The 14890-nt window shown below is 34.6% G+C and overlaps 1 protein-coding gene across 1 annotated transcript in view; it reads right to left on the bottom strand.

Moving 5' to 3' along the window:
• RFX6 (regulatory factor X6) overlaps window positions 1-14890 on the bottom strand; it is a 52871-nt gene that overhangs the window by 9728 nt on the left and 28253 nt on the right. The window contains exons 7-12 of the mRNA XM_054568909.1: window positions 10875-10982; window positions 7091-7168; window positions 6888-7001; window positions 4605-4654; window positions 2924-3083; window positions 1314-1458 (exon numbers count right to left, since the gene is read on the bottom strand). Of these exons, the coding sequence (XP_054424884.1) occupies window positions 1314-1458; window positions 2924-3083; window positions 4605-4654; window positions 6888-7001; window positions 7091-7168; window positions 10875-10982 (655 nt within the window). The remainder of the gene's footprint in view (window positions 1-1313; window positions 1459-2923; window positions 3084-4604; window positions 4655-6887; window positions 7002-7090; window positions 7169-10874; window positions 10983-14890) is intronic.

The following is a 14890-nucleotide window of genomic DNA, read 5'->3' as shown; positions in this document are numbered from 1 at the left end:
ACCATATGTAAAAGAAAAAAAGCAGAATGTTGCACTCTACTTTGAAACCAAGAAGAAACTTAAAACTAGGAATCATTAATAATATTATACAAAAAAGGAAAGACAGGTAGTTTGAGTTAAATGTGTTAAAGGAATTTATTTCATATCCTGAGAGCGGTAATAAAAAATGTTCTTGATACCTTACTCTTCAAAATTTTAATCGTAAGTGTATCTTGGTATATATTGAAATATAGCTTTTGATATTATTTAAGTATATTATACAAGGGAAGAGTAAGTTGTAAATATAGTTGATTACCATTTTTGAATCTAATGTTTTCATTAAATGGAATGACTTAGTTGAAAGCTAAAGGATGACCTATGGTTATTGATTTCCTGCTTTATGAAATATTCTTTATTTTTAACAAAACTTAAATTCTGCACTGAAGATTTGAGCCGCTTACATAAATAATCTTGTACCATGTAAAATTTAAAGGGCCAATTTAAGATTATCATTTTATTAAAGAGTTCAAGGTTTACTGAGTCCCAAAGGGTAATATAATTTTATATTAAGAAACAGAAAATGGGGCTGAGGTTGGACCATCTCCAGAGAGCAATTTATTATTGGTGCTATAACCTATACAAAGTCAATTTTTTTTGTCTTCTCAGGGAGAAAAGAAGGGAGAAATATTGGGTTGTTAGCCTCTGGAAACTGAGCCTGGTTATCAAGTCACCCATATGGGAATGGTAAGCTCTCAGGAGGTTCAAACCTGATCATGAATTTTTTGCTTTGAAAAACGGTATTGTGCAGAGATAGCATTTTGATATGCATCATACACCATATGATGCCAAAAGCATTGAACGCATGGAAACATGTATGCTTGTAATGCAGAACTGGAAGAAAATGAACAAAACTCAAGACTATTTTGATTATTCTTAGGTTATTTCTATTTTGGTAATATCTAGGCAATATAATTATGGGTTACTTATATTCTTCCCAATATTTTTTAAATTTTCCATATTTTCCATAATGAGTAAATACAGTTTTTTAAACAGAGAACACTTTTTCCAGAAATTTAAGATGTTTATATAAACCAAGATTCTCAACAGGTAGGATATTTATAGTCCAAGAGGAGAACATTTGGCAATGTTTGGAGACATTTGTGGGTTCTCACAACTGAAGAGAAATTGCTAATGACATCTAGTGAATAGATGCCAGGGATGCTGATAAACATCCCATAATGCACAGGACGGTCCTCAACAAAAAGTCATCCAGTCCAAGATGTCAATAGTGCTGAAGCTGGGAATCTCTGCTCAAACAAAGAGAGAGGACTTACGTTCAGTGTAGATATCAGATTCGGTGTCTGTGCTGCCTGAAATGGTGAGAAGTGCCTGAGATCCAATGCTATTCAAGTCAACCTTTTCAATATCTGATACCATAGAATTTACGACATGCTGGTCAAAGAGAGCGGGTCTGGCAATCTGTATAGAAAAAGTTTTTAAAAACATTAAAATATAGTATTGATAGTCTATCTAAAAGAAAGTGTTAGTTTCTAGAATACTTCAGGGAAAAGTCATTTTTTTTAAAGTTTTTATTTATTTATTTATTTTCAGGGAGAGGGAGAGTGAAAGAGATGGAAAGAAACATTTTGTGCGAAACATCAATTGGCTGTCTCTTGCATGCACCCCAACGAGGAACCGAACTTGCAACCCAGTCATGTGTTCCAACTGGGAATCAAACCAGCAACCTTCCACTTTGCAGAACAACGCCCAACCAAATGAGCCACTTCAGTCAGGGCAATGTTGTCTTATTTTAAAACTAAAAAACAATGACTGAGACTCATGAGCATTTCTGTTAAAAGTTGGAAAACTCTTTTGGACTTAGAAAATGAAATTTTTAGTTCGTGGTCATAAAACAGGTATTTTATAGTACTATGTTTTTTATCTGGAATTATTCCAAGCTAGTCTTTTAAAATTTAGGGACCTAGAAACCTTCCTAAGACAAATGATCACTTGAGGGGAGGGAAAGTATATTTCACAATATACAACCATGTAGTCTAATTTAAGGGTGGGGTGGAGGGATTGAGCAAAAAAGAAAAAAAAGGAAAAACTCATGGACCCAGACAACAGCGTGGTGACAGGCAGAGGGAATGGGGGGCAGTGGAGGTGGAGGAGGGCACAGAGAGGGTAAATGGTAATGGACGAAGACTGGACTTGGTGTGGTGAGCACACACTACGGTGAACACACGCTACATTGTACACATGATATGTTGTAGGACTGTGCACCTGAAACCTATATAATTTTGTTAACCAGTGTCACCCCAGTAAATTCAACAAAAAAGAATATACTGCAAAAAAAAATCACTTTTTTCTTCTCTCTTTAAGAGAGCCAAATTAGAAAGTAGTTTTAAAATGTGTTGGTTTTGTGGGTTTCAAAACATTAAGTATCACATGGGCTCATTTATTTCAAACTTAATTTTTATTATTTGGATTCATGTGGCAAATAAAAGTTGTACATTTTACATTGTACTCAGAATCGTGTTTTTACTTTTATTCTGAAGTAATTTTAAATTTATAAGAAAGTTGCAGAGTTAGTGCAGAGTACAGCTGTTCCCAGTATCCACTGTTGTTGAACCCATGGATACAAAGGCACAACTGTATTTCCATATAATCTCTATCCTGCTTCTTCCAGTATTATCATCTCACATAACCATTGCATATTTCTCAAATCAGAAAATTAACCTTGGTATGATAGTATTCACTAAGCTATAGAAACAATTCTAATTTCATCGGTTTTCCCACTAATGTCCTTTCTCTATTTAGGATATCACGATGCATTTAACTGTTGTATCCTTAGTATCCAATCTCTGGAAGTTCCTTAGTCTTTGCCATAAGAAGGTTCATTTTTTGAATGGGTAATTCAAATACACTTGGCTTGCTAACATACCTGAGCAAGATGTAAGAAAGACGTTTGTCGTTTCAGAGAAGATACAAATCGTCGCACAATAGGTATTTTCTTATCAGTCAGAGCTTCTGGCAAGTTTTCCAAAGATGAAACAACCCACTGTTCCCAATTTTTGGCAAAATTTCTTATGTCTGCTAATAAGCTACCAAAAACAAAAACTACAATGTGTCAAATGCTAAATTGTTCAAAATGCATTACATAAATGTAATTTGATGGAAGTACACAATTATTGTATGATTCCAAGTGCATGACTTTTGAAGTCAGCCTAGGTCTGTCATTAATCATCTTGCTCAATATACTCAATCTCCTAAGGCTCCAATTTCCTTACCTGTTAAATGGGAATAAGAATAGTATCCATGTAACAAGATTATTATGAGGAGTATATGAAATAATTCATGAGAAGTGCTTAAGTTAAAGCCTGACATGCAGTGTTCAATAAATAATTATTATCAATATTAACTCATGATTAATCACTTTCTATAAAAATTTTTGGGAAAATGTAAATGTGCACTTGACTTTGCATATCCTGGCTTCTTGAGAGCCCATCACAATGGAACTGTAATGTAATTTCAGGTATTTAATATTAATTTCTAGTAACATATTCTTATATTCCAAAAATAAGTGTGGGATAAATTATCAAAAATGTGCCGATTAGAGAAGCTATTTTAAAATTGCAAATATTTGTTGTGTTTATACTATGAGAACAAATACAATTTTAAAAATCAGTTAATTATGTACTTTTTATAGTTCAATAAAACAGGTTTAAATATATTTGGGGTAGTGCGTAAGTTGAGGATAGAGATGTGGTACAGGAAAAAGAGCAGGCAGTTTGGAGTAAACAGGCTTTGATTAAAATATAGTCACAGCTTCTTACTAATAAGCTGACTCTAAATAAATACCTAAGCAAATAACTTAAATAAACAGAAAATAATAAATAAACTAACTTCTTTATGCTCCTGGGTTCCTCATTTGTGAATTTAAGATCATAATAGCTAATAGGAATTGTGTTCAAAAAGCTCCAATTGATTAGGAATTGGTTCAGTAAAGTATAGCGCTTTTCAGATACTATGAAACCATTTAAAGAGATAATGTTAATCTATATTGTTGATATGAAAATATTTTCACAGTATCCTGCCATAGTATGTATACTATAATTTCACTTTATAAAATGTACATATTTATAGTTATTCCCAGAAAACTGTCCGTGAGATAATAATAAAGACATTAAGAATGTAGTGAGATTATGAGTGATTTTTTTATTTTTTAAAATGTATATATGCATGCTTTTCATTCTCCACAATGAACATGGGTTACTTGTAAAATTAAGAGATAAATATATACATAGTTCCTTTCAGGTTTATTATGGGAACGAAGCAAAATAATTTATGCAAAGTCTCAAATCCTTGTGTTATGTTCAGTAAACAACAACTGTTATCACTGTTAGTCACATGCCACATGCCAGCTGCTAAGTAAGCACAGCTACTCTGCCGTGACATGTACCTAATTCAGAGCACAAATTAGACATCTAAAGACTGCAAATTGATATTTAAAAGAAACTAATCTTGGTAAATGAATGAACTTCTATTTAATGTTTTCCTTTAGTATAGCATATAATGTTAAAGTCTCTACTGAGAAACTATCACATTTTATTGACTGAACCTACCTTTCAGGCATTTCTTGCATTGTTGCAGGAATGAGTACATCTGTGAGAACCTTAATCACAGCAAAAGAAGAGTTAACATTAATAGTTACTTAGTATTTCTATAGACAGACACCTTTTTTATCAATTACTTTGATTTCTAGCTTCCAAGAGACTAACATGTTAACTCATTTCTGAGAGTTATATTTTTTTTCTCTAAAGTGAATGTATGTATGAGCTGTGTGTGTGTGCGTGTGTAAAAAGCAGGGTGAGACAGAGATCTAAAAGCATTGCAATTACTAGGTTAAGCAGGTGACACTAACCTACTGGGTACAGAGAGATAATTTATAAGAACAGAAAGATTACTTGAAAAGAAAGGGCTAGACTGAGCCCCAAAAACAGGTGAGATGAAAAGTAGGACACAGAAGAAATTAAACAGTGCTGACCGATTCCGGCTCAGGAAAAACTGTGATGTATAAAAGAGGTTGGGAAACAGATAAGGTAGGAGCATCGCAGATCCAGTAGACTGGCTAATCAATCTAGCGGGCCAGCCTGGAGAAGACGACCAAGAAGTTTACAGGTGAAGGTATTTCAGAATGTGGGTAGACAATAACCTACAAGGGCCTGCGTAGCCTCTCAGCAAAGAACATGCATATTCCATGTGTATGAGACAGTAAAACAAGAGACAGCATTGTCTATGCTTGGTGTGTTAGTTACTAATGGGTTGGCCTAGTAATTATGTACTGTTTTAGGGACTGAAAGCTGGGACCACTCTCTGAAGGGGGCTGAAGATCTGGCAGAAGCTCATCTTATATGGCTCCATTTACAGTGCTCACCGTGCCTCTCTGAGTCCTCTGTGAAGAAGAGAAACTTTCTTTATTTAAAGGTACTTAAACTCGGGGGTTTTGTGTTGAACTCAAAGAAACAGAACATTTGAGGGGAGAAGAGAAGCTTAACGGGTATTTGTGGAGGCACTGAATGACAGCCGAAGCAGCTCTGTCTTGATGGCAGCGGTGTGTGCGCCTGAGCTCCGGGTCCTTTGTTAGAGCCGCTCTTGGAGCCGCCTGCTTCACTGTCCTGGTTGCTCTCTTGAGTCTTAAATATTGCAGACAACAAGACAGTGCAAACTAAATCTTTTCCCTCTAAATAATTGTATTTTTATTCAATCCCCCAAAATGAGGCAATCCTCTCTCTCTCCTCTGTCGCTCTTTTCCTTGAATCTAAGGCAGAGAATTTCCTGGATTCACGCCCCCATTCTCTCACCCTGTGACGAGGGAAAGCTGAACAGAGGATGAAAATACTGACTCCCGCACTCAGCCTCAAGCCCACCTGACACTGGGTCTGCCATGTTCTTTCTAGACTGACTCTATTTAGCTTCTGCTTCATTTCTTTGCAACTAATGTAGAAGGATTTCATTTCCTTAATGCGTAACAAAGTGCTGGCTTGTGTTTTCTTGCTAATTCAGACAGTTTTTCAATTTTTAAAATTATTTTTAAATTTTTATTTTCATTTTTTATGCTTACAGTTGTTCCTGCTTTTTCTGCCTTTCCCTACCTCCACCCAGCCCCCACCCTCTTTTCTCTGCAAGCCAATCCCCAAAGGAAAGCTTTTTTTGTATCTTATGACAATTTAACAGGTAAATGTAGACAAAATCACTTTAAAGTACCCAGATTTCAATTTATAGTTTCCTCCCTCGGCTTGAACATTGTTCAGCCAAGGGAGAAAACAATAGAGGCTAGTTCTCCCTCTAACTAGTGGACTGACTGCCGGGGAACTAACCTCTCCCCGTTCCTGCTAAATGTTTGGCTAGAAGGCCAACCAGCTGTTCACGATGTCTTGGTGATTCTCCTGTAGACATCTGGGGACTCTTACTTGGTTTGAGAACAGAAATGACATTACATATTAAAGCTAGAGATTTTGAAGTTATTAATCCTGTGAGAGTGATTAAGTTTGCTTCTTCCCAAGACAGTAATGTTGTAAAAAAAACCATTGTGTTATTAAGTCTGAAAACACACTGAAGAGTTAATAAAAATTAACTGTGTTCATGTATTAACATGTCACATTTAGAATTATTCTTAGCTATAAACAAAAATTGATTTTGATTTACTTAATGTAAATTTACATTAAAATACCTACACTATTAACCATACATTATTAAACTGCTGCTTTCCCGTTAAGAAAAAAATAATTAATGGTGGTTCCCCACCCTGAAATAACAAATTTATTGAAAATACATTGCAAAAATTTAGATAGAATGCTCTTAAAAGGAATATATAGTTTATGTTTAAGAGAGCCCAAAGAACTTACCTTATAAAGAATTGAGTCACAAACACAGAAAATGTCAATGATAACAGGGTTTTCAAGCAGGGGTAAAAGATGATCAGGCATCCCTTGCCAAAAGTGTAATAAGAAATGCTGGATCTAGTGGCAGAGCAAAGATTATGTACATTAAGATTTTTTTCTTCACCTCATATAAAGAACAGGCCAAGAGAGTATTCTGTCACTCTTACCTCTTCAAAGTTTCCATTAATTGCATTGTCCAAGATGCACTGGCAGTGAGTTTTGTACATCATTATGAGGGTATCAACCTATTTTAGGGAAGAAAAAACTTAACCACAGCATCTTTTCAACACTGCTTTCATTTGTTCATGCATTCAACACACACTTATTAAGCTCCTGTCATGTACCCGGCATTGTGCTCAATGCTGAGGAATTAAAAATAAAGGGAAAAGCCTTATTTCAAGGAGCTTACTGCAATGAGAAGGGAGGAAGGCAAGCACTATGTAATTAAAGTACAGTATCATAAAACAATGAGAAAGGTGATCGAGCAGGGACATGTAGGTCAAAGCGACACTGTGATTTTTCTGCTTACTAAGAAAATTACCTTTGATTGGAGAAGTGTAAAATGCACCAACTCTTCAACTTTAAGTTTTATTAAGTGGGTGCTTGGGCAGTGTGGTGTAGTGGTTTCCAGTTTTGGTTCTAGATTCAGACAGTTTAACTTGAAAGCCCAGCTCCAGTGCATTTCTTTTTTAAAAACAAGAATTTATTTATTTATTTATTTTTAGAGAAGAAGGGAGGGAGAAAGAGAGGGAGAGAAATATCGATGTGAGAGAAAAACATCATCAGTTGCCTCTCGAATGTGCCCCGACCAGAGATCTAATCCACCACCCAGGCATGTGCCCTGACCAGGAATCGAACCAGCGACCTTTTGCTTGGTGGGATGACACCCAATTAAGTAAGCCACACTCATCAGGGCTCCATTGCACTTTTTACCAAGTGTTACTTTGCAGTACATGTTTCTCAGTCATAGAACTTCAGGCTTTTTGTCTTTATGTAGAATAGTAATAATATATTACATACATGATGTTAAGATTAAATAAGGCATAATGCACATAAAGTTTGGTACACAGTAACACTTTACTAAATATTACCTAAAATTAGTAATAATATCAAATGACTCCTTTACCCCTCAAAACTTTGGGCATTGAGTGTCTATTACGGCATATTACCACAGATATTTGTATTGCATAAAGTTTTAAACGTATTCTAAAATTTGGAATGGATTAGAACTAGATAATATTCTCTAGCAATTTACCAATATTCCAATTCAAAATTATTTTATAAGCTAGAAATGTCCCTACCACCTGTTACCAGTTGTGTGGTTTATGTGAACAGGAGAACGTCTTAGAGGTTAAAGGTGTGAACTTTGCCCACAGACTACCTGGATTTGAATGTCAGTTCTAATCTGCCGCTTACTAGCTATGTGACGTTGGGCAATCTACTTAACATACTCTAAGCATGTTTTAATTTTCTCATCTGTAAAATGGAGATTATAACAATGACAATTTAATAGGACCGTCATGAGGACTAAGTGATTTAACACATGTAAAGTGGTTGGATTAATCCATAATATACATTAAGAAATGGACTATTAACTATTTTTATCTGATATCACCTAGGGTGGTGACCTTGATGGGGAGAATTTCCTACCTAATCCCTTGCTCTCTAACCTTTATCCCTGCAGCCCAGTAACAGCGCACATCTTGGGGGTTTAGCTCAAACTGTATAACGATGACACGCAAATTCATCCAAGGAGGTATGCTGACTACAGGACACCTCAAGCCAGATATGTCACAACTAATGCAATTGAGATGAGCTTGGCACTTCGGTGATCATGTTTTATTTTTAGATGAGTCAGCATGAAAGATAGAAAAGAATTCATAACTGAAGTAAAAAATTAACCCTTTGAACCCTAAAACCTATTCAAAGTACACGTAAGTTTTTATCTTCAGAAGTATTTTCATTTATTTGTGTCAATATTTATTCTTTTATATACAAATCATCAAAATTTTTAAATCTTACTATTAGTACTTCATTTGTTTATTTTCTATTTACATAGTAAATTTTTTTACATAGGAAATTTTACAAAGTAAATTTTCATTGTACTTTGCATTCTTTATAAACATAATTTTGCTCCATTTTCTGGGAATAGACATCATATTATAAAGGCAGAGGCAGGGGCAAGGCTCATCTCCAGTTAGGTCAGGGGGCATGTGATGGGGTGGCAACTGCCTGGAGTGACAGTGTGATGAGGCAGAAATCAGGTCCCTCCGTTTCAGCTAACACCCCTCATTGGAGTCAGCTTCTCACTGGGCAATCTCCATCCTTTCTGCCTGAAGAAAGCAGAGGCTTAACTTCAGCTCCATCCTCCCTTCTAGAAACTGCAAAGTTATCTGGGGAACATGGCTACAGGCCGAGACAGTGAAGGGCAAGGCCCAGGGCCCTGAAGGGACAAAGTGACTGTTAGCCCCTGGTGCTCATGATGGAGACCAAAGAAAATGAACTTAGAAACCAGGGGTTATATAAGCACCTTGCTACTTGAATGAGAAATGATCTACAAACCAGTTTTTCAAGTTGACAGATAAGGAATTCCTTGGAGGCTAGCAGAGAAACTGAAACTATTGGAACATGTTCATTACTTCTCTTTATTATTCTGTTGCTCTCTCTGTGCCCCCTCTCTCTCAATAGGTATATTTACACAGTAAATATTTTTATAATATGTTTCCAAGTAAGCAATGCTCTCCACAAAGGTATTTACCCGTGCCCCCCCCACCCACCAAGAACTATGCTCTCTGAGGTGTCAGTGTTTTCTGCAGGTTCCCCCACAAACTGCCTGTTAACATTTACTGGACGTATCTGAAATCATATCACACATTATGTCTTTAAGGTAAAAAAAAATGATGTGATAACCTTGATAACTATGATGGTAGAGAATAGTAGGAAGTGGACATACTTTAGGAAATGTGTCTAGAATTGACATTTGAGAATAACTTTCAATACTTGGCCTATTCTTAACTGGGAGAACATGTCTGTTAACAGAATGAACCCCAGAAGTTACTGTGCATTCCTCCTTATTTATCAGTAGATTTCTTATTCATGTGTTATTTTTATTTCTGGTTTTTACAGAAAGTCCATTTCTAAAGTAACCTAACTGGACATTTGTTCATCATATTCCCCTATCTTTATACCATAAAAATATGACTTGAGAAAATGCTCTCCAAGGTGTTTTCCTCAAATGTTAATGAAAAATTAACTTTAGTTAATAAAAGAATGTAGAAATTATGCCCTGATTTAATAATGGCTCCTTCTATTAATCAGCTAGTAGTAAACAAAAATGACTCTAGAAGTTCAGAAATTAAGCCATCCATTTATTATATAAACACTGACAAATCACATTGAGGATGATTTATAAACTATGAAAAATTTTCCTTTCTTAACTTTCAAAAAAATTGCAAATGGAAGAGAGGCAAGAATTTCAGAATTGAAAAGAAGCTTTGAAATCATCTAGTGTACATCCTTGTGTTCACCTAGGTTCCTCCCCTTAGTGCTAGGAACAGATTCTTTCCTAGAGAAGCGCTTGATGACTATTTACAGAAATTATATAATGTTAATCAAAAAAAAAAAAAGCGTATGACTAAAAATGCTACATGTGATAGAGTCATTCTATTGTTTTCTTCCTTGATATTGAGTTTTAAATAAAAAATTGTTTTTAGTCTTATAAGGTTTATTTACCGATTTCTGTGGCTATGTACTATCATGGAGATGGTAAATAATTAATTGGAAAGTGTTCAATCAATGTTAGTAAACATTTGTCCCTCCTATAAATCAGTTGACTATGTTTGGTTATGCAGATTTCTGACTGCTTCCTGCAAGTCGCATGAGATTCCAGGCAAAGTGAGATATGGAGCCCGCGTATCAGAAAATCAATAGAGAAGTAGCTTTAATTGATACCTTTTCTTTAGAAATGCATCCTTGGTACACAAGGTGTTGAGCACTGGGGAATTCTGGAAGAAGTGTCCCAGTTTTTGAGCTGAGTGAATATTTACGAGTGAAGCCACCCTATGATTTAGAAAAATAAAAATAATAAAGTAATTATAAAACATAATTCTGATAAAATAGAAACAAAAAGTTATTTTTATCCTGCAAACCATGAGAAATGAGAAGATTTAGGTAAACTGTTTAAACTGTGTAACTGAATAAACTAGACATGTCAGCAGAAATATTGTTTCCAAACTGTAAATAGTTTCATAGTCAGGATAAATTTCCTATTACTTTGGATTTTCGTGTTGAACATTTTTTCAGTTTTCACAATTTTTAGAACTTCTAGTTCATATCTGTTAAGAGCATATATTTTTAAAGATGTGCTTTTAGAACTATTGAAAATATTTTAGCTATACGGATCAAGGATTGCCAAATCCGGTGTCCTCATTTATGATTTAAGTAAATGAGATAAGTTAATTTATTTACTCAGTCTCAGAGATAATTAGGGGTAGAATTTTGATTAGACCCTAAGTCTCCTAATCCCCAAACTAGCACTCTGGGCCTTCTTCCCCGCAACCTTCCCACACCCTGAGTTCAGGTGTTTGTTCTTTTGAATTTCTTGAAGAAAGCACATCTCGAACAGGTTTTAGATTTTAGCTTTGTTAACCTTTAGTTTCAAGTATGGATAGAAAAAGACTTAATTTGATAAATAATTTTTAATAAGTGAATAAATATCTACTACATAAATATCATAAACTGATGTGGTAGCAGTTAATATTAACTCACTCTATTTAATCAGTCTTAATACTTTAAGGTATGCTTTGAAGGGTTTCAATGCTTTGCAGTTGTCATTTATGAGTACCAATTATCATTGATTATCAAAGAATGGTACTGTTAATAAAGAGGGAAAAAGAATAAAGTATAAGAAAATGAAGATTTTAATTTTACAGGATGAAAAATGTTTGGCAAAATATAAAACTGATATTTGGTAAACACTAAAATATACCTAAGTTCAAATTTTAAAAATGGTTTATACTTTTTATACCTTTTCTCTTGGGTAGAAAATCATGTTTATTCATCTTAAGATGTAATTAGTGAGATGGTAAAAGTGAAACAGAAATATAAACCAAAAAATAACAATGCATAGTGTTGTATTAAATTAAATTTAAGTTAGAGACTGAGAATAGTCTCATTTCAATAAACAAAATTAGTAATCAAAATTTTTCACAAAGAAAATAAAAACAGGTCTAGAAGATTTAACAGGTAAGTTTTATCAGCATTTAGAATACAGATAATTTCAAACTTAAAAGAATTTTCCAGACAGTAGGTAAAAAGAAGCATTTCTCAATTCATTTGAGAACATATGCCAAAACTAGACAAAAACAGAACAAGAAGAAAAATTTGTAGATCAATATGGCTTATTATTATACTTGAAACAGTATCAAACAAAATATCAACATACTAAATTTAACAGGGTGTAAGAATGCTCATAGCTAAGTTGAGTTTAAATTCACCACATTATCAGGAAAAAAAGGAAAATACCATATATTATATAACCATCTGCCTTCTTCTTTGTAAGCCACAGAGAGGGAATCCCCTTACTCATTCACTAAAGAATATCTTTCAAAAATTACAATAAATATCATACTCAAGGGTAAAATACCAGAAATATCTTCTTAAAAATTACAAATAAGATAAAGTTGTCCACTCTCACCTCCTTTAATCAACACTGTACTAAAGTCAATAGTTAATAGAGCAGTAAGATCAAAAAAAGTAATGAAAGATTAAGCATTGAAAAGAAACAAAACAAGCATTATTTGCCACTGATGCAACTGATTATACTGAACAACAAAAACACTGCACAAAAAAAATTGTTGCAATTAAGAAACACTGTCAGCAAAGTTGCTGGATAGGAGATCAATGTAAAAATCAATTCAATTGCTAAAATCAAGGAATAAACTTTAAGAACATGTGATTAGAAAGATACCGTATAAAATAACAAAAAATACTGATGATGCCTAAAAATAAGTCTAACAAGGAAGGGCAACACACTTATTAAAAAATGACTAAACTTTATCAAATGGTATTAAAGAAATTATGAATAAGAATATACAATATAGTAAAAATGTCAGTTCAACACAAGTTGATCTATTTCTTCAATGTAATTCCAATAAAATGTCATCAGGATTTTCTGTGAAATATAACAACTTGATTTTAAAATGTGTGTGGATATGCAAAATAATAGGAACAGACACAACACTCCTGTAGAGAAAAACCTGGCAAGTAGATATGCCTAGCAGATATCAAGATGTATTATAAAGCTTTAATAAATAGAACAGTGATATTGCCATAGGAATAAGCTACAAGGACACTAGAATTTTTTTAATGTTAAGAAATGGCCGTTGTATACATGATAAAGTATTGTAGATTACGAGGCATAAAAATATTACACTAAAAAATCAACTACAGAAGGAGGATTCTGGAAAGATGGTGGAGTAGGAAGTACCAGGAACATGTCTCCCCAAGAAGACAACAATTGCACTGGCAGCGTCTGTCTGATGCAACTATTTTGGAACTCGTGAGTCTTTTGAAGATGTCTAAGTGAAGGCTTAATGCATAAACTGCTGTTGATTTAGGTTAATTTCATCTGTTGGCTCAGTAGTAACTACCAGCCTCCACATGCAAAACTGCAACAGGCAGTGCACAAGTGGCAGTAGCAACTTGTTGACAGCTTGTGGAAACCAGGGTAATAAGAACCTTAGGGCTCCAAATATCAAAGATCTGTTGAGGATTTTCACTGTTGACACTATTACAGATGTCCCCCATTTTCCTCTACTTTGCACCCCTCTTAGCCCCTACTCCAGCCTTCACCACATTGTTGTCTGTATCCATACACTATGCATATATTCTTTGGTAATCTCTTTCAGGTCCCTCCATCCCTCTCCCCTTTGGGAACTTTCAGTCTGTTCCATGTATCCATGTCTCTGGTTTTATTTTGTTTGTCAGTTTATGTTGTTCATAAACATGTAGATTCCACATATGACTGAGATCATATGATATTTGTCTCTCTTTGGCTGGCTTATTTCACTTAGTTTAATATTCTCCAGTCCATCCATGCTGTCACAAAGAGTAAGAGTTCCTTCTTTTTTATAGCTGCATAGTATTCCATTGTGTAAATGCACTGCATCCACCAATTACTGCTTCTGATTATGGAGGTGCAAACACAGAGGCAAGCATTTTTGCACATGAACTGCTTCCCACCCCAGATAAAATGACTTCAGGAGATTTAAAGGGTCAGTGTCTCTTTTTTCTCTTTATTTTTTTTCTCCTCTTTTGAAAACCAGATATTAAAGGCTGAGATATACCAAAGCAACTGCATTTACAGGAGAAATTAGAAAGTGACCAAACACACCCAAGTAAAGATGCAGGCTGGGAAAAGACCTGAGTAGACCTAATAGACCTCAGGCTGATCTTAGTATGGAGACAGCCTACCACAATAAAAAATAAAATAAGACAAGAAGCAAACCCTGGGGAGGAAGGAAAATCTGATTTCCAGAGTTACTGCATTATCAGAGTCAAGTATTTTCAACAAAAAATTACAAGGCACACAAATAAACAGGAAAATATAGCCCATTCAAAGGGGAAAAAAATGAACCAAAGAAAACTATCACCAACAAAGACCATATGGCAGACCAACTAGACAAAAACTTTAAAACAGCTGTCAAATTAGAGATCTCAACAGAGATAGGAAACCTAAAAAGAAACCAAAAAGAAACCCAAGAACTGAAAAGTACAGTAATTGAAATGAAAAAATTTATTAGAGGAATTAAAAGGCAGATTTGAGGAAGCGAAAGAATTAGTGAGCTGTAAGAAAGGACAATTGAAATTATCAAGTTTGAGGAACAAAAATAAAAAATGAAGAAAGGTAAACAGAACCCAAAGAATCTGTGGGATTGAGGTAGATAAGCATACACATTGTAATGGCT

Source organism: Pteronotus mesoamericanus, unplaced genomic scaffold (genome assembly GCF_021234165.1).
Source record: "Pteronotus mesoamericanus isolate MK-2021 breed Mesoamerican mustached bat unplaced genomic scaffold, CSHL_Meso_final contig_20, whole genome shotgun sequence".
Taxonomy (NCBI): domain Eukaryota; kingdom Metazoa; phylum Chordata; class Mammalia; order Chiroptera; family Mormoopidae; genus Pteronotus; species Pteronotus mesoamericanus.
This window is presented reverse-complemented; position numbering and strand designations above follow the sequence as displayed.